At 43.3% G+C, this 20,643-nt stretch overlaps 1 protein-coding gene across 1 annotated transcript; it reads left to right on the plus strand.

Moving 5' to 3' along the window:
* Positions 1-3,018: 3,018 nt before the first annotated feature.
* Positions 3,019-19,546, plus strand: HHIPL1 (HHIP like 1). The gene is made up of 9 exons (XM_052693351.1): positions 3,019-3,288; positions 6,235-6,881; positions 8,774-8,917; positions 9,211-9,539; positions 11,346-11,472; positions 12,116-12,261; positions 13,544-13,625; positions 15,384-15,466; positions 18,097-19,546. The coding sequence occupies exons 1-9, from the start codon at positions 3,019-3,021 to the stop codon at positions 18,657-18,659; spliced, it is 2,391 nt and encodes a 796-aa protein (XP_052549311.1). The 3' UTR covers positions 18,660-19,546.
* The last annotated feature ends 1,097 nt before the right edge of the window (positions 19,547-20,643 follow it).

Genomic DNA, 20,643 nt, shown 5'->3' on the forward strand with positions numbered 1-20,643 from the left:
TTACTGTTTCCTCACAATCGTTGTCTGTTTTTGTATCCCCACAAATAAGGAAAGCAAAACAAATGAGAAAACAAATGAAGAATAGAAGGATTTAGTAATTACACACATAATGAGAAGGCAAAGCCTTGCTTCTTCTACAAAGACTTATAGATCTGTATTTAATTCCCAACTGTTACGCTTTAAGATAGCATTCACTGTTAACATGGGGAAGAGCAGCATGTTCTTTCGTTATTCAAGTTTATAGCACTGAACTCCTCAATTCTGACCCAAACTACACCTGATGGTGGAGTGTCCAGGCACTGGGTCGAGTGTTGGTGATTTGATTTAATGCAGTTTGCATTTTTAAGCAATCTGACCCACAAACACTAACAAATTCAACATACATAGAAAGAGAAAAATGTAGCTGTTGCATATTCAAGGGGCTCACCTTGAGGGATATAAGATTGCAGAGTACCTATGGCTATCAGTTGCTTGAATTGTCTTAAGGTTTGCAGGTTCACTACAGCAAACTGATCAACAGTTTTCTTCATGTAAGCTTTTTTCTGTCCTAATGTTGTGCTATTTGCAAGCAAATACTGCATTTTCACACCTTCTTCAATTACATCCATCAGTACAAATGCTGATCTTGAGGATCAATTGATGAGCTCATTTGGACTTCAAGGGAATAGGAGCAATCCAATACCTTAAAAAAAAAAAAAAAGAAGGAAAGAAGGAAAGGAGGGAGGGAGAGAGGGAGGAAGGAAGGAAAGGAGGGAGGAAAAGAAAGCAAGAAAAAATACATTGTATTTTCAACATTTGCAGCAAAAATATTCAACAGATTTATTCAGGTCATTAAGCAAGTGTTCAAATTATGCAAATTAAAAAATAGATATTCATACAAAACATCCTGTGTGCATGTTCTCCCATGACCATGTGATCTTGGTGAATGGTGCCTAAATTAAAGCCCAGCCCCATTGCTCCGCAGAGAACAGATGCACGTTTTTGCTCGCAGGTAGCAACAAGGGCAACACATTAAATTCAGCACCCTGGGTCAAGGGCAGCAGTTCCATTCCTGAGCTTCGTGTTTAGCGGTGGTTTGGCAAGGAACTCATATAGAAAAACACAACAGTGATTAAAAATATCAATACACTTCACCTTGGAAGACTGCCATGTTATAGCAGGGAGAATCCAGGCAGAAAACTAGTAACTTGGGAATGATCACACAGTAAGCCTCCAGGCAGAGATGGAAATAAAAGCTGGAGATGTGCTCTCCCATCCACCACAGCAAAGATTCTTCAAATGCAGCCCATAAGCTCTTACCTGTGTCCTGGCAAGTCTCAAAATATGGCTCTATATAAATGAAAATGCAGCCATCCACCCCTGAGCCAGCCTGTCGCTGAGGCCAAGGCAGCTCCATCTCCATTTCAGCAATGCCCTCCAGATGAATTGCTTCCCAGTCCCCAGCTGGGGGGAACCAAAAAATGGCCCGGTCTGAATGAACAGCACGCTGGGAATTCTGATGTGAGGGCATGGCTTTGAATGCACACTGTGGACTTCAAAGCTATCGCATGCCATCTTGCAGTGATGAGCAGATCAGATCTGTGGTTCTTTTCCTTCCAAGACTCCCTGTTAAATATGCACAGCTTTCCATTTTCTGTTCATTTCTGAATTGCATGGATGCCAAACTGACCAGAGGTTCTGATAGCAAATGAAGAGGCTTTTGGAGAAACCTCATTATCCCACAGTTTGTTTGGTTACTGTGTTTCATTCTTTGCATATTCATCCTACAATAAGAATATGTTTGTTATGTTGTTTTTTTTTTAATGGGACGTTCAAATATCATCACAAACTCTGAGACAGCAGGCAGTGTTTACCACAGCAGTGGTATCCGGGATGAGTAGGAAGATGCATTTACATCCGTTGTTTTTACAGGAAAAAAATGGGGTTGCATAACTACTTTTGATCAAAGTTTCCAAAGGCAGCGACTGGTTTGTTTGTTCTCCAACCTGCTCACCGAGGTCATCCATGAAAAAGGGTTTTTTAAGTGGTAAACAATAAAAAGGGGAACAAAATTGTAACAAAGCCCATCAGGCGTTCTTATTATCTGCACAAATGCAAAGTTTTTAGTGACCTTAGCAGCAGTTCCATAAGCATATGGAGAGCAAAACAAACTGTTATTAAATGCCGTTACACATATGGTCTCCTGACAGGATGTTCCAAGCTATGCCGCGATTTTACAGCCCGTATGCACCATGCAGCAGTTCTTCGTCTCAAAGCAGGAGTCAAAAATACCACGTCAGCATGGACTCTGCATTCTTGGTCTCTTATGGGCAGTCTGCATTGTGCACTGTGTCTAGCTGCGCTGAGCAGCAAAAAAAACCTCCATCTGAGTGCGATTTGGTTTTGCTGGTTCGTAATATGAAACATGATGCACGAGATGCAAGAACATCCCAGCACTTAGAGCAAGCATTTCACAGTTTTATGCCACAAAACACTTAAAGATAAGAAAAGTGTTATCAGGAACTTTGGTAGGGAGCGTGCAGCCGGCAGGTAGGGCAGCGGGGCCGCTCAGGGTGTTGCGGGCTGCGGGCTGGAACTCCCCATCTCACCTCACGGCGACAGAGAATGAGGCAGCAGCAGCAGCCACACCGAAGTGGTTTTTAAACGTCTGCCAGCGGTGTAAACGCTAAGCGCCGTTATGTGCGGTGTTTGGGTCGTACAGATCAGCCCGCGACTGACCGGAGCCCGGCAGGAACGCATCAGAAGCCCGAGGACTGCTTCCAGCACTGCGTTCCGGCTGTACGTACTACGCCGGTTACACAGCCGAGCGGCCGGCAGGTTGCGGTCGGCTTGGAACCAAACCGAGTCTCGTTCCCCGAGCCGTCCCCGCAGCGTAAGACGATGCGCAGGCGGTGAAGCTCTGCACGGAGCCGCTTTCCGCAGCCCCCGCTCCCCTCGGCCGGGCGGCGCTCGGGGCGGGCGGGCCGGCGGGGGGAGGCCGAGGCTCGGCGCTGCCCCGCCGACGGCTGCGGCGCCGGGATGCGGGCGCTGCGCGGGGCGGCGCTGGCGCTGCTGCTGGCGGCGGCGCTGGGCCCGGACGCGGGCCGGCCGCACCCGCAGTGCCTGGACTTCAAGCCGCCGTTCCGGCCGCCGCGGGCCCTCGCCTTCTGCCGGCGCTACGGCGCCTTCGGCTGCTGCGACTCGAGGCGCGACCGGGCGCTGCTCCAGCGCTTCTATCGCCTCAGCGCACACCTGGACGGGCCCACGTACTCCGCCTGCGCCGGGCACCTGCAGGACTTGCTCTGCCAGGTGAGGGGGCTTCGGCTCCGCGACATCAGCCCTCGTCTGGGCGCTTCAGACGTGGCTGCGCCGGTCCACGCGGGGTGCTCGGGGTGTCGGCGCGGCCGCGGGCGCACCAGCATTGGCACGGCGCCGCGTGACCCGGGGCAGCGCTGCACACCGTGCCGGGAATGGGGCTGTCAGCCCACGTGCGCACCCTGGATCCGTCAGCAGCAGCTGCCCCTCGCCAGGTTGCTCTGGGCTTCTCGGCCTTTGGATCTGATCTACCTTAGCAGCAGCGGCGCTCTGAAAGGTGGGGGTGTGCCCAGTTACATCTCCCAGGGGTCTGTACCTGGAAAACCCCCAGGTACAAAACACACTCCTTGTTCCCCACAGGCGTCAGGTGTCTCTCTGTGCAGGGTCACAGCACTCTGACATGCGCCGTCCAGGTGTCAGCAGTCCTGATGTGATGCCTGAGAATGAGGCCAAGAAACCTGGCTGGGAGATTCTCACTGGGGCGGATGTTCTGCAGCTGGATATGGTAACAGGATGATCACACATTGTACAGAGCAAAGTGTCCAGCCCTATCATTGGCCGTGGCCTCGTGTGTATGAAAATGCCCCCGGGACAGAATAGTAGCAGCTCTGTGTGCTGTGTCAATGTAAATCTGAAATTAATTCAGGCAGCAGAGCCCAGTCTGCCATGTTCAGATGGGATCAGAATGGCTGACCAGAAATCCTGCTTGTAGCATTTTCTGGGGAATATTTATGTTGTTAAAACTGTGAAGAGAAAGGCGACCCTTTCCTATAACAGCCTTCTACAGATTTGACTTTCATTTCATCAAATTGTACTGAAAGCAAAAACATTTGAATATGTTCCTGAGACAGGCAGCATCCAACGGACCATTTGCAGGTTGGAGACTAGTAGTTAGCAGTACCCACTAAGTGCTCTTTCTGTCTCCTGCGTATGTCAGAAACCTGGCTGTTGAAAATTTGTTCAGAAGTGGTGAAATCTCTCAACATGGGGAAAATGATTCACTGAAATGTTCTAATGAGCTCAGTGCACCACCGGCCTGAGACACGGCTACAAATGGCCACACAAGCGCAACGTGGGAGTTCAGGCACTGCGATTGTTCCAGAGCACTGCTTTCACTTATTCACCATACATGAAACTTATAGCCTCTACCTGAATTAATAAATGGTTTTCTGTGAATTATTCAGCACACTTCTGTCCCTTTCTGCTCACAGTTTGTGATTTCTCTCAAATGTAATCAGATTATTTTGACAAGTGTTTCTTCTTGTACTTGAGCAACCTGTGGTGACAGGAGCAGGGAAGTTGTACCTCTGTGCAACCCTTAATTCTGACATTCTTGCTGCTTTCTCAAAGCAGGCTTTCAGTGAACCAGATACATCTTGGTGTCTCCTTTTCCAGAGTGTGAAATCCAAAGGCAGAAAGGAAAGCAGCTCTGATACAGGCCTTGTCCTAATTCTCTTGCTTAAATTAGTTTTCTTAGGCTAAATTTTCATCATGACAACAACACCAGCAAAAACTGCAGCTGTTTTCTGTCCCTGGCACACCTCTTCATGTTCATGTAACAGAGCTGAGTGCTGTTATCACATCTGCCTGTAATTTCTAAGTCATGTGCAATCTCCTTTTTACCGCGTTAATTGCTTCTCATTTGAAGGCATAAAAACCTTCATTTTGCATTGAATAGCTTGACATTATGAGGGGAAAGCTAATGATCTGTTGTACGGTCTTTCCATTAATTGTGGCACGTAATAGAAAATAAAATTAAAAATATTGTGTGCACTTATCAGCTAATTTAAATACATCAGTATTCTGGATCTTATGCCTTTTCAGCTATTGAATAGCACCATAATCTGCATTAGAATTTAACTGCTTATAGGTTGATTTTTTTTAACTAAGTTGATTTTACTTGGAAGAAATGCCACCCAGGAATTAAACAACGCAGAATGTATTCAGGAAGGATAGTTTCTCTTCTTGCCTTTCTTGCCTCAGTTATTTATCTACCCTATAAAAATATCTGAGCATTCACTAAGTCATGTTAAGTTATTTGGAGAGCACTTTTGAGATGCCTATTGGGAAGATGCACTGAAACTGGAAAATATTATGTGTTTAATACATGGAAAAACTCTTACAAATCAGAACTGAGTCACTTTGGTCAGTCTGTGATTTACAGACCATTTTACTGGGTTGCAGTGACGAAGAAAGAAAATGCATTTCTCTGGAGGAGTTCTTGTAGTGGAAAATACAGAGTATGTAGATTTGAGTCAGTCCTTAGAGCTCCAAGGATTCACTTTCCCTAAATTAGGGCTGTCCTGCAGCCCTTCTTGGGATTTAGGGGTTTGCCTGGATTATGGCCGTCTTGTGATCTCTGTCTGAAATCCCATTACCTGAGCTTAGTGACCAGTGTAGTCAGAGTGGGATGCATTTTGACCTCTTTGAGCCAGATACATCAAATGTCTGTGCTCAGAGATCCTGGGTGCAGATGCAGGAACGAGATGATCTGTAAGGTCCTTTCCAACTCAAGCCTTGCGATGGCTTGAATCTTTCCAGCTAACTCCTTGTGTCACTGCTGAGCCGTGGTGAACCTGCTCTGTATCTCATAGTCAGAGCATCCAGTATAGAAATGCTTTTTTTCCAGTCCAGCCTGCTAAGGTGATACAGCAAGATGTGTGTCATCATTGGTTTTCTTGAGTTAGTGCTATGGTTGGGGTAAATGCGTACGTACATGAGAAGCTTGTAGGAGCCAGCTTTCACCAGAAACACTGAAGATCATTTTTGTGAATGCTAAGCTAAACCCACTTTCTAAGATCTTTTCCTCTGTTAATATATTTTCAGAATAAACCATAACATATGTTGTAATTAAGGTGAAATTTCTCCGATTAGTGTTGCTGCTCAGCTGTTTTAAATCTGATCCACAAATGGCTTGAGGTGTTTTCTGTCTCTTTCTAGGAATGCTCTCCATATGCAGCTCACTTGTACGATGCTGAGGATCCCTCCACCCCTGTGCGGACCATACCAGGACTTTGCCAGGACTATTGTCAGCAAGTATGGCAAAAATGCCGGTCCATTTTTCGCTATCTCTCTACAGACCAGGAGTTAATTGCACTGGAGAACAACATGGCAAAATTCTGCCGCTACCTGTCCCTGGAGGACACGGATTACTGTTTCCCACACCTGCTGGCTAATGAGAACCTCAACCAAAACCTGGGGTTGGTGACCGCCGATGCAGAGGGCTGCCTCCAGCTCTGCCTCATGGAGGTGGCCAACGGGCTGCGCAATCCCGTTGCAATGGTGCACGCCAACGACGGCACCCACCGCTTCTTCATCGCCGAGCAGGTTGGCCTGGTGTGGGCCTACCTCCCTGACCGGTCCAGGCTTGAAAAGCCTTTTCTAAACATCAGTGAAGCCGTGCTTACCTCACCTTGGGAAGGAGACGAGAGAGGTTTTCTAGGTATTGTCTTCCATCCTAAATTCAAATTTACTGGTAAAGTGTATGTCTACTATTCAGTTGAAGTTCGTTATGAAGAGAGAATCCGAATCAGTGAGTTCAGAATTTCTTCTGGTGACATGAATACTGTGGACCATGGTTCTGAAAGGTATTGTACGCACCTTTAATGTCTTTAAGATCTCAGAAGACAGCTTGTGTGTTTTTAAGGCTTACTAACAAATAAAGCTTATTTAGCTCAATATTGTTCTTGTATTCCAGCGTGTTGGCCAGGTGATGGGGCTTTGAGCAACCTGGTCTAGTGGGAGGTATCCCTGCCTACAGCAGAGGGGTTGGATCTAGATGATCTTGAAAGATCCCTTCCAACCCAAACCACTTTATGATCCTATGAAGGTAGCCAAATTTCAGTCCTAGCGTACTGACACAGTGAATATAGGTGTCCTCTGTGGGTAAACTACAAGTACTTACAACAGAATATTCATGATTCTTAATTCCAGTATGTCAGAAGTTTTAACTGAACTCTGAATGAACATTACTTACAGTTAATGTTTTGGTTTATTGATTTTCCTTTGTGATAGACTTCTGCAATGCATGAGTGAAATTCATTTCAAAGCTAAAGGTTCCCAAAATTACTAGAAACAAACCTGATGATATTGCACCAAAATGAATTTGATCCCATGATTTTTTTTTTTAAAATCTGAATGAGAACTTGACCATATGATGTTACAAATTGAGCATCAAATTAAATAAAGTGTAAATAACTATGCTATTACTGTGAGTATTTTGATAGGACAATTAATTTGAGTCTGACCCTGCAGCTGATCCACATTAATACACACAGATAATTAAAGGTTTGTTTCTGAAGACAGTTAATGGATTTATAACCTGCTGCAGAACGACGTGACTGATCCCCTGTTTGAAGAAGACCTTGAATAGAGTTAATTTTGAGATTTTTACTTTATTACATTGTATTATGGGCTTTGTTGACTGGTTCAGTAGTTTAAGCCTGCAGATGTCAAGGCCTCTCAGCTGTTTTGTTAAAAAATCATCAAGCTCTGTACTTGTAACTCTTTCTGTGCTCATGTAGCCATTGGTTAGTATAGTGAAAGCTTAATAAGACAAACCTGTGGTCCTGTTGTGCTTGTGCAGGCACGTCTCTCCCAGACTTCATCCTGAGAGGTTTCTTTGGGTAGTTGAGAGAAATCTCTGGAAACTGAAGTAAAGTAAGCTTTGTTTGTTACACCTGGGAATCTCCTGCTTGTGTTCCTGGCTTTACCTTTCTTTAAAGTTATATTTTCATAACTTTGGCCTTTTCTTATTAAGAAAGAGAGGCCAGCTGCATTAAAAACAAGCAAACAAAAAACAGCAAAAAAACCAACAACCAAAAACAAAACAAAAAAAAAACAAAACCAAAAAGATAAAAGTCAGAGCTGCTCAGGCTTTAAAATGAAGTTAAGGGTACTGACTTGAATAACATTTGTTTTGTCGGGATGCTAATCGGATGGTGGTACTGCTTTTACAGTTCTTGAAGTTCCTGATGCCCTGTGTATGTAATTCCCCTTTAAGGATCCTTTTCTTTTTAAGCATTTAGCTATATTACGTAATGTTCAAAAAGTCTTAGGTCGCCTTGAAAGCGCCTGTCAGGATTGTGCCAAGTGCTGTACAGATGCAGAGATGGAGTCCTTTCCCTCATGGTTTGCGGTCTGATTTGAGCTGAGAAGAAAAAAACAAAAAAAAAACCAAAAAAAACCAACAAGGAGGAAGGAAGAATCAGAGCAGAAGTATAATTACAAATATCTTCTGCCATGTAATTTCTCAGATTTTCCTTATTACACAATTTGGTGTTTTTGTAATCTGGAAAATATGTCTGAATAATATGATGGTAGAAAAGTTAAGCTTAAGCAAGATTCAGTATGGAAGAATATGCACCAAAGCTGACCTGCAGCCATTTCTGTGTCTCAAGAACAACACCGGGTGGGTATTACTCTGCCTTTTTCTTACAACTTGTGCAATAGGTAATGCATTATTCCTGTTTTCAATTAGGATAATTCTGGAAATAGAAGAACCAGCTTCCAACCATAATGGAGGAGAGCTGCTCTTTGGCGATGATGGTTATCTCTATATATTTACTGGAGATGGAGGCATGGCTGGAGATCCTTTTGGGACCTTTGGAAATGCCCAGAACAAGTATGAGCCCCTAAAACTTTGTATCACGTGTCCCTTCTGCTGCCCTTAGATTAAGGCAAGCAATTGGGGGAGGCAAAATTTGGGCTGTTTTCTGTCCAGAGTTTACTTTTTCTCTGATGTTTTGCATCAGCAGTGCTGATGTTTGTGCACACCTCCCATGGAAAGTCTTGTGTTCTCTTTAAAAAATATGTATACAAATATATATACATAAATATATATATGTATCTAAATGAGAATGTCTGTTGAACTGCGATCTAATTTTATTTCCCTTTTCCTTTCTTCTCCCAATACAGATCAGCACTGCTGGGCAAAGTGCTGCGGATCGACGTGAACAACAATGAGCGGGGGCCTGTGTACAGGATCCCCCCGGACAACCCCTTCGTTGATGACCCACAGGCTCGACCTGAGGTCTATGCCTACGGAGTGAGGAATATGTGGCGCTGCTCATTCGACAGGGGAGAGCCTGATACGAAGGAAGGGAAGGGGCGTCTCTTCTGTGGGGATGTAGGACAGAACAAATATGAAGAGATCGACATTGTAGAGAAGGGGAAGAACTACGGCTGGAGGGCGAGGGAGGGATTCAGCTGTTATGATAAAAAGCTTTGCGTCAATTCTTCACTGGGTAAATATGTGCTCTCTTGAAATTACGTGCCTCTCACGCTGTGCAGTATTCAGCACTGTCAATTTTAATTCCTGCCTTCAAAGCCTGGCTGCTTGACTGAAAGCACTATGAAAGGCTATGTGCTCTCAGTCTAGGATGGAAACTGACTTGGGGATAAATCCTGGAAGTCCAGAGGTCATCATTTTTTGAATTAGGAGACAAATTAAATGTCCTAGCTGTTGCTTTCTTTGGCAGTATAGTTAGTCAAATATTCTAGAGATTCCTTGATTTGGGGGGAGAATTTAATCTTTTCCACATCAAATAAGCTTTCCCGCAGAAGCAAAAATAATTTCACTACTAATGTCCTTCTTTAAAAGCAAGCAAACAAACAAACAAAAAATCCCCCACAAAATAACGAATTCTGTAAGTTGACCATCCAGTATGCACGCTGCTTTGCAGGTAACTGAATGTACATTTTGTTTGTATTTCTTCTAGCTGTGCCAAAAATCAAAACCATAATTTCTTTTTACTTTTCAAACTTGAATTAAGGCATTTGCTGGCTGACTAAACCCTGGTGTGTGTGTGTGTGTGTGTGTGTGTGTGTGTGAAGCCAGTGCATTGTGTTGCAAGGTCTGATCTGGAACACGTCTTGTGCTGATCCAGGTACTGGCACTGACTTGCACTGTCTGAGATTCTAGTTTTTTCCCTTTTATGTGTTAAACCTCCTGTTTATTAGCATAGCTACAAGTATAGTGGGAGCTATAAAGTGTTTCTTTATAAAACTTCTGAAAGCCTGGAGCAGGGTTTTTGCACCTCCTTAGCTGAAGCAGTTGTCAGAGAGCCCCTTTAGTGCTGTCTGTGTGATAGCACCTCTGCAAGTGTTCTTGGTGAGCACTTACTGAGGTCTCCAGGGACTCAGAACAATTTGTGTTGCTTTTAGAGACCCTTTTGTTAGCAGAGTGAAATGTCACAGCCCCTGTACAGTGGTAAGAACAGTGTAAGCTTAGGAAGCACCTGCCTCATATGAAATACTGCTGCTGTGCAGCTGCCAGGTTTGCTGATACAGAAAGGGAGGAAGGCTATGAGGAAGAAGAGGGGTGCACGGATGGACCATGAGTTTCAAAAGGGAAAAAGGAGAACAAAGAAGTGTCTGACTTCAAAATCAAGTCATCTGCCTCTGTTTTGTCCCTGACTTGTGTTTTACCTTACATTTTACGGTGAATCTGCCAGCACTACATCTTGACAGTGCTATACCATAAATATTTGATGGCCCCTTCAGGTTAAGTTCCCCCATTTCGTAAAAGCACATGCTATTCATGCTGACATCTGACATATCTTTTCATCAGTGCCTGCAGTCTGGAGTCACCTGTCTCTTTTTTTTTTGCCTTTCACCAGTGAAACACAACTGCACTAGGCAAGCAACTTCTGCATAGATGAGTATCTCTGAAAGCAGCCTGCAAATTCATAGGGAAGCTGTTGAGAAATTGGCAAGAAGCAGCACTAACAGAGCCTGGTTATGGAAGAAGAGTCTTGTCTCGGATGAATGGTCAGGTGTCTGGAGGATGGAGGGCATTCAAGTTTATCAGGAATTTCTCTTATATTGGTAGTGTGATACTAGCCCTGAGCTGGCTTGTCCTGGTTAGCACAGCCAGTTAGATGGGGGTATCAAATATGGTTCTGAAGAAGTGAGAATCAACACAGATTTGGCTTCATCAGCACTTCCTTTGGTTAGAAGGTACTCAAGGGAAACCTGATTGTGTCATGCAGAAACAACTAATCTACATCATTTGAAACACAAGGTAAGCCATGCACCTATTCTCTTTACAGATGATGTGCTTCCAATCTATGCATATCCACACAAAATGGGGAAATCTGTTACAGGAGGCTATGTCTATCGAGGCTGTGAGTTTCCAAACCTGAATGGCTTATACATATTTGGTGATTTTATGAGTGGGTAAGTGAATATTCAGATGCTTACTGAGCTGTACCCCTAGCCAAAATCCTTCAGTAATGCTATGCCTGCCTGCAAATGTATCTGCTACTGGCTGCTATCTGCTGCTGTGTGCTGCCTGTGGCAGATGGCTCACGTGGCACATTTTGTACAACTTCTACTCCATGCTGCTGTGTAGAAACGTGACTTCATGCCAGCAACTGTTGATGTCACTGGTTCACATTGTGTCAGTACAAATATTGGAGCAATGATATGGTGCTCATTGAAAATACTAAAAGTGGTGTACAAAAGCGTGCTAATGCATCCTAAAAAAAAAATCTGTAAACTTCCGCAAATCTTTGGTGTAGCATTTGCACAAACCAAAGATACATATTTTTTAAAGTCCAGTAGAATCCCTTAAATTCTTGCCTATCCTTTCTCCAAGTGCTTGTCTTACTCCTGAAAGACCAGGGATGCATGCGTGATTAATACAAGTGTTTTGACCTCAGCAATTCTTTATTACTTGGACGAGCTGCAGTTCATACTTCTGCTAACATGGGCAGGAAGCATTAAATATCCCCTCACGTTTCCTAGAGGATGTTCATAAATAATTTTCTTGATTGTTTTGTGCAAATTTTTCGGTTTTGATTTTCCTTTTGCTTCACAGACGCCTGATGTCTTTGAAGGAGGATCATACTACTGGAGAGTGGCAGTACAGTGAAATCTGTATGGGGACAGGACAAACCTGCATGTTCCCCGGGCTCATCAATAACTATTACCAATACGTAATCTCTTTTGCTGAAGATGAAGCAGGTAATCATTTGACTTATATCACTTGTGCTTTTCTGTTTTATCACGGCAGTAAAAACCATCCAAATTGAGGATTAGCTCAAAAGTTTAGAATTTGGAGTTTTATGATTTGGGAGTTAAAATCCGTTTTCTTTTATGTCTAACATTCATAGAATGTGCAGCTGATCTGCAGTGCTGTGATGAGAGATACATCACCTTATATAAGAATTACATGGCTTAAGAAAGTATAATAAAGGCAGCTGGAAACTCAGGCAGGAGTCTGTTCTGAGAGGCAGCCCTTTGCCTTTTTCTTGTCTTGTTATAATGGAAATTGGTAATAGCAGTTGAGTGAGTTTTCTTTCTCTAGAGTGAACTTTTTTCTCCTGTACCTCTTCGGCATGCAGGCAGCCATGTTTTACAGGTTTACCACACAATTAATCTTAGCAAGCTTTTCTTCATGGAAGCAGTTATTCTGGGGGCTGCTGTTCTGATGAATATTAATCCAGCTGGAGCAGTGGATGTGTTGATGTGGTGGGGGCACCACATCATTGCATTCTCAAAAACCAGCAGCCCCATCCCCTGCTGTCTGTGGGATGCATGTGTGACAGCCCGCATGCTGTATGGATCGCACAGACAAATTTCTGCCTGGTAATTCCCAGGAAAGAAATATGGGATGTGGAGGGAGAGTGCCTGTGAGGGCTGCTTGTCCTGGCCCCTCCTGCACAGCAGGAAGAGGGGGATGGAAATGCAGTTAAGAGAAAACACATCAAGTAAATGGTGATGGAAATTGTTTGGCTGAAGGTCGAGCTCTACCCATGCAGCTTGACAGAGCTGTCACAAATCCAAATGCCTTTCGTGTGAGGTACGCCTCACTTTGTGAGAAAGCAAAAGCAGAATTTTGGTCTCGTGTAATTCACCCCAAAGGAGTGAGGCAGTGTGAACAGTCTTAATGCCCTTTCATTTCAATAAAAGGAGTTGAGAGTTTGACTGTTTTGTACTAGTGGAGTTAAAGGATGCAGATTTGACCGAGGTGACAACTAAGGCCTGGACAGCTAAACATGCAGTAGAAATCAGTCAAAATAACGTTTAATGATGAAATGTAAAACTTTTTTCTCACTGAATTTATTTTTTGCCACTGAAATGCAGGCGAACACTCATTTCACTCATTTCAACCCCGTTGCACTGTTTGTTCCAGCAGCCAGACCTCTCTCTGTCAAGTCTCATTGTTCCCTGATGCTCTCCAACTTGCGAGTGCCAATGGACTTCATGGGGAGATTTCATGGCTGTGTGTGTTTTTTTTTCCTAGGAGAACTTTACTTCATGTCTACTGGTGTACCAAGTGCCACGGCCCCACACGGAGTGGTGTACAAAGTGGTGGACACCTCCAGGTAGGGGATGCGCTTGCTGCAAAGCCTGAGCTCGGTGCTGTGTGTCCAGGTGCCCCGTGTGGCCAGGGGTCATCCTGCAGTGTGCGCTTGGACAGGGCAGAAAGACAACAAAACAAAGCATGTCAAAAAAGTGCATTCTTTGTTGTGTATTTTAAGAGGGAAAATGGCTTGGACAAGGAATCAAACTGTCATCATCTCTTCTGGATCCCATGCTCTTGTATATGAAACTGAGTAAGACAGGGAATAGCTGTGTTTTGTGGGGAGACTTACACTGTTTTTTCCAATTTCCTGTTTTTTAAACAGTACTATTATTGGGTAAACTAAATAAACTGATACAGATATGTGGAAAGAGACTTTGTAAGAATCATAGAATCATAGAATGGCCTGGGTTGAAAAGAGGACCTCAATGATCACTGAGTTTCAATCCCCCATGCTATGTGCAGGTCGCCAACCACCAGACCAGGCTGCCCAGAGCCACATCCAGCCTGGCCTTGAATGCCTCCAGGGATGGGGTATCCACAACCTCCTTGGCAACCCATTCCTTCACTTTTATTTTTCAAATAAGTTTGATATACAGCTTTAGCTATTTGAGTATTCTCCTGAACCAAACTGATTTTCTATTTTTATGTTGGAAAGAGACCTCAAGCTTAAACAGACCTCAGTGCTGTTGCCTGTATTCCTCTGTCTCCTCCTCTGTCAGGAGCATTTTCCATTAGCTAATGCTGTGGAATAGTTCCTGTAAACTGCATAGAAAGAGGCTTGTATTACGCAACCTTTGCAAAAATGAAAAAGCAGAAGTCAAAAGGCAAATCACAAGTTTAAAAACAAGTTGATACAGTCTGTAGAATGTAGCAATACGAATGAATTCACAGGAAAAATAATTAAAGTAGGAAATATGATGTCCCTATGCCTGAACTGAGAGAGGAACTCATTGCCTTCCACAGAAATGCAAATGCAAACAAGCCTAATTACAAAGGAGTAATATCCTCCAAATGCATGCATCGTGCATTTTTGAACGAGTTTGAAAACCTCTGAAGAAGGCTGCGATTAAGAAGCAGCTTTCATAGCAAAAAGTGGTTATAAACTGGATGCAACTTCTCAGAAGTGAGCTGTACTTCCAAGACAAACAAATTCGTGTCGAAGTAATGTGTTGTTCTAAGAGATAGCTTCTGTCAGAGATGCTTACAGTTCCTGTCTGAAACTAATGCATTTTTGGTATTTCTGAAGTGACAAGTCATTGGCAGTGACAAATCGCAGACCTCTTTATTCTCCACCTGGCTTCTTTCCACATTTGTATCAACCACGATAAAAGGGAAAGTCTTTTGTTTTGGCTTTGTGTATGAATAATAGTCTGTTATTTCGCTTCCCTGAAGACAGCCAGAAAACTTGCGTTGGTATGACCTTTGTGTCAGATATTCAACATACCCTGTCTAGTTTTGTGATTTTTAGTTTCAGTCTGATTAATCTCTTTCTGGATTGCTTGGACCTGCCAATGTTTTATTTCCTTAATGGATTCAGCAATAGCAAACAAAAACACAGCCAGAGGACTCCTCTGACTTGTGAATATTTGGACTTTGATCTATGGAGACATGTGATAGTTTAATTATGTTTTCTACTGTAAGAGATTATTTGGATCACTTAAGCAGACTTTTTTTTCCAGTGAGCATTACATTTGTCAAAAGAACAATGGGAAGCAAAGGCTCCTGATGCCTCTGGAAAGGAATTAATTGTGCGCTGTACGTGTCCCTTTTTTCACAGGAGAGCACCACCAGGAAAATGCCAAGTTGAGCCTCTGCCAGTAAAAGTAAAAAGCAAGCTTGTAAAATTTGTGCCAAAGGAGAGTAAGTGTCATTGTTGCTGGTTATTATGGGTGTGTGTTAGCTGGCAGTAAATATAAACTCAAAGCTTGCATTCTCCCTCTGCATGGAGACCACCCAGAACGGCAGGCTTCAGAGCATCTTTGAGATTAATTCTTGCCAGCTGGTTTGAATCTGAGGAGTTCGTTCAAATAAGGCATAAGGCAGGAAATATTTCCCCTCTCCCAGGCATGTGAAATCTCTGCAATTTCTGTACCTTTTTGCCTTTTCCATACTGCATAATAACTGTTTCACTACTAACAACTAGCTTTCCCCATGACTGTTTCTGTATTGAGAATCTGTGTTCTGTGGTGCTTTTCAGTGACAAATGATTTTTGCAGTGCCTTCAGGAAGTGAGGAACACTTCAGGCGATGAAGGATATCATGGCTAAAGGGTTGGGAAATAGCTCATTGAGCAAGATGAGGTCTGAGGCATTGTTAGTCGGGAGAGAGAAAATACGTGATGAGCAAATGCTCACAAAAGACTTGGTGTGATCAGCCATTCAGGTGAACTTTTGGCTTATCCAAACCCTCCAGGGCTTTTTGATTGCTTCATGCTGAATGAAGTACTGTGCTGCTAAAAGTGGAACAGTAGAAGCTGCAGATGAAGTTGCAGTAAGAGCTATTTACACTCAATGCGAAGAACTAAGTACACCATTTGATCCTCATAATTACATTTAACAATATCACATTTCTTTTTCCAGTGTATTTTGTTGACACGTGTTCTAGACAGTTCTCTAACAACTTTGTAATGAAGTTGATGTTACTGTAGGAACTCTAATGTCAGGATACTCTTATTTAATTTTTTATTACATACATCATGATAGGCTGCATTTGAATCATTGACGAGTCGCACAGCTTTCTCTTCATGAAGGAATGAGGGCACTCAGCACCTTGCAAGATTGAGTCTTTAGGGTGGAACAAGATGTAAGGCTGATTATTAACTGTTGACATGCCTGAGCACTCAGCACTTCTGCAGAAACATTTTCTTTTGCAAGCTGTGCACACCATTTCAAAGCATTATTAATTTTGTTCATGTTCAGCCAGCTTTGTCTCTGTTTCTTCTTATGCATTATTCTCTATGCAAGTCCAAAATTCAGGTTTTTTTAAACTATACATGTAACTAATTTGTGGTTTCATTTAGAAGGTAGTTTTCATCACATCATAACGCAGAAGCAGTGGGTGAGATTCCACTGAGCATTTCAACAACTGCATTCACATTTAGGTGCAAACCAAGCATGAAAATTTTGATTCAGGAGCATGAAAACAAGGAGGTAGAGCTGTAAATATTTTGTTGTTTTGTTGGTGTTTGTGCGAACGTGACAGAATCACTAAAGCATGTGGCCAGCTTTAGCTTGAGGAATGCTTTTGTTGGAAGTGTATTTAAGAAACAGCCTGATGAAGAGTAACTCATAAAACAACTTGATAGAGTGGGGTGAAAAGCACTCCCAAGTGGCCACTAGCTTTTGTGCAGTCCTACATACCACTGTATGCGTTCCAGCATTTGTGAGTGCTTTGCCAGGTCAGGCAGTAGTAGAGTAGAGTCTGAGGTGTGTGCAGCTAAGACTTTCACATTTACTTCTTGCCTTCAGAACTTCAGTTTCCAGAGGGGGGAACACTTTGCACACCAGAATTACCATTTTCCTCATAATAGCATTGTTTGGGAAGCTCTTTCAAAAAGTAAACCACTGCATAGTTTTGTCTTTAGAGAGCAATGGTTATTAGGACATTTTTTCCCCCAAATCCACTACAGAACTATTGATGAGAATGGATAAAACAAGGAGGAGAAGAAAAAAGTTGTGATAGCTTTGCAAATATATGGACACTGTCACAGCTCAGTTGATTATTATTCTGAGTAATTCCGAATTGCTTCCTTCTGACAAGCTAAAACTTATTTTTAAGCTAAAAATAGAGTATGTGAATAAGCAAGTCCAGTTACGCCTGGAAACTGTGACAGGAAAGAATTTTCAGCTATTTGGAGTTCAAGGCTCTTTTCTTTTTTTCATAAGGAATTAAAAAACAACCCCAAATCCTGTTTTATGTGTTGTCCTGGCAACTCCGTTCTTTTTGCACATTCCAGTTACCAGAGAGAATTGATTTTGAATGTTCGCGATTTCAGCTCCTCTGAATAAAGCATCTGGCACAGTGGGGAGGCCGGAGCTCTCAGTCTGGTAACGATCCAGTCATTAGTAATGAAGAGAACAGAAAAAGTGTGCGAGTGTGCAGCTCTAAAATGCTTTCCACAGGGGAGAAGGGGACTCGAAGAACTCTTACCTGAGAAGCTCTAACTCTGACCCTTTAATACCCATGCTGAAGTTTTGCCAGTAGTCTGCTTGGAAATTGGGTAATGTTTCCTTCCTGAGAGTCTTATTTATTGGCATTAAGCAGTGTAGTCCTCTCTGCTAACTAAAAGCAGCAGACTGATGAAAATATGGGCTTACCGGGAACCTTTTTGCTTCTCAACAGGACCACATAAACAAATTCCAAGAGAAAATTTAAATCAGCCAAAAATCAGCCCTGTTTTTGTGTCATTATCTTAAAGATAATGCAGTGTCTGCAGAATGACAGACCTATAATTTCCTGGTTTGTTTTTTTTCTTTTTTTTTTTCCAACAGAACTCATTGTGAAGACACCAACACCACGTCCCCGACTAAAGACCACAACTGAAGCCCCTAGAAGAGGCTGGCCAGACCCTGCCACGTCCCACACACCAGCTCTAGACCGAGTGGACCAAGCCCCAGTGAACCGCAGCGTGATGCTGGTCCCCACCACAGCACGAAGCCCCAAGCCTGGAAAAAGGGAAAGGAAGGGACAGCGCAGGAAGAAGAAACCTCGCAATGGGGCCGTGCGGCTGGATGGTGGCAGCCGCGGACGGAGCTGGGGCAGAGTGGAGGTCTATGTTGATGGAGAGTGGGGCACGGTGTGCGATGACGGCTGGAGCTCAGCAGCCGCTGCTGTGGTGTGTCGTCAGCTGGGCTTTCCCTATGTGGTGCGGGCCAGCAAGAAGGCAGAATTTGGGGAAGGGACTTCGCTTCGTATTCTTCTGGATGATGTCCAGTGCTCTGGGCAGGAGAAGACACTGCTGGAGTGTGCCCATGCTGAGGTTGGTACGCATAATTGCTCCCACGAGGAGGATGCTGGTGTGGTGTGCAGCAGGGAGGAGGTGGCGGACTGGTGATGGGTGCTGGAGAAGAAAGCTGAGGGACAGAGAGCACTTCCTCTTCCTAATCGACCCTCTAAAGCGGCGTATGTATTGAGGAAGGCTTTCTCTGCCTAGGGGATGCTGCACCTATTTGAAGTAATCTTGGCGTTTTCTTCATCCACATGCATCTACCTTGGAGGGAAAGAAAAAGTAAAATTCACTGGTAACTTGAATGTGTCCTGGCCAACGGATGGGTTTGTAGGGGGTGTTTTACAAGAAGAAAACCCAAACCTCCTCAATTACAGATAACAGATACCTACAGTTGCCCTTTTGCCATACAAAATGCAACATTCCACAACCACGCTTCACAGTGTTTGGCTGAAAAAGAAATTCCCAAGTGGCTGTGTTTCAGTCTTTCTTTTGCAGGTGTTTGCATTGTTTTCCTTGCTTTGCTGGCTGTAGCTCTCAGTGGTGGTTCTGAAGTATGCACAAATCAGTGCCTTTCTTTGCAGAATAAAAAGTAGACATTTTGGCTAACTTTCTGCACACTAGTTGAAAGGAAAAAGATTCTCTTGTAATGCTTAACTTTGGTATACATCTATGGATTATCAAAGATAACTACATCTAAGCAACAGTCAGGTAAATTAGGAAAAGCTATGGCATGCTGCCTCGAAAACCCTTCTTCAGGTTACACTCCTCTGAGAGAAAAGAAAATCAGGTCTTTTTTTACATGAACAGAAACATTACCCAGTTGAACACAGAAGATACTTTGTACATGTTCTCCACTTTATCAAGCACTGTGAAACCACATATTTTTGCATTCAGTTTTCACAGCTATGAAGGATGTAATGTACTGGGGTAATAACCCTGTAATTATTTACCCTTTTTCAAAAAATGTTAAAAATAAATCACAACAACCCACATTTGTCTGAAATGTGTTTTTACCTTTGGAGACACTGGAGACACTATTTTGTGCTCTTATGTAGTCTCTCTGCATTTGATAGAATTTGCCTGGTTATTATTTTTATTGCTGACATGGTCAGGGTAAATTCTATTTTACTGCTCATAGAAGAACATGAGAAAGACAAAGTGAAAAAATGTAAAATGCCTTTTGCAAGTCCACAAGCAAGACCTTGTGTCTAAAGCTCTTCCTGGGGATGTTTAATTCCCCAATTTCAAGTTAACAGAGGCCTCCTGAGCCAAAACATAGAATCGTTAAGGTTGGAAAAACCAAGAAGATCATCTGGTCTAACCATCAACCCATGCCTGTGATCACTCTCATGTCCCTCAGTGACACGTGTGCCCTTCTCTTGAACATCTCCAGGGACAGCGACCCCACCACCTCCATGGGCAGCCTGTGCCAATCGCTAGCGCTCTTTCTAAGAAGAAATTTTCCAAATATCCAACCTGCAGCTCCTCTGGCACAACTTAAAGCCATTACCTCTTGTCTTGTTGTTAGTTACATTGATGCATATGACAGATAAACAGTTTTTTCCTCAACTTTCTCATGTATCACAGAACCACAGAACGGCTTGTGTTGGAAGGGACGCCAAGGATCATGGAGTTCCAATCCCCATGTAGCCATTAGATTATTTTTGATATTAAAGAATACCATCTCTATAAAAAGCCAACAATCAGAAAAATAGCTCTGTCTCCCTAGTTCTTATTAAGTGTAAAGGGGAGAACAGGCAGATAAAGCACCTTTTGCAAATTACTGCTTTCATTAGAAAACCCACCAGTGCTGTTAGGAATGAGCTTGTTGTTAGGCCTTTCCCACTGCAGTAACGGTGCAAGTGCATCTGTTCAAAGTGCAGAAGTTTGCTTCAAGCACATACAAATGTTTAAGAAACAAAAGAACACTTTGGAAATACTTCTATTAAGAGACCTGGCAGCTTTTGAGCTGGTGGGACGAGAGGGTTGGAAGAAAATAGAAAGTGAAGATAAAATCTTTCTTCTTCAGGATACCTCTTCTGCTTCTTTTGGTTTCTCAGCCAGATTTCAGCTGGCTCTAGCTGTGAGA

Source organism: Tympanuchus pallidicinctus, unplaced genomic scaffold (assembly GCF_026119805.1).
Source record: "Tympanuchus pallidicinctus isolate F22 unplaced genomic scaffold, pur_lepc_1.0 scaffold3, whole genome shotgun sequence".
NCBI lineage: Eukaryota > Metazoa > Chordata > Aves > Galliformes > Phasianidae > Tympanuchus > Tympanuchus pallidicinctus.

Bases quoted from the DNA above. Each gene is read 5' to 3' on its own strand.
- HHIPL1 (XM_052693351.1), top strand. From the start codon at position 3,019: ATGCGGGCGCTGCGCGGGGCGGCGCTGGCGCTGCTGCTGGCGGCGGCG. The intron at 8,918-9,210 runs GTATGAGCCCCT...CTCCCAATACAG, and splicing joins TTTGGAAATGCCCAGAACAA to ATCAGCACTGCTGGGCAAAG. The intron at 15,467-18,096 runs GTAAGTGTCATT...TTTTTCCAACAG, and splicing joins AAAATTTGTGCCAAAGGAGA to AACTCATTGTGAAGACACCA.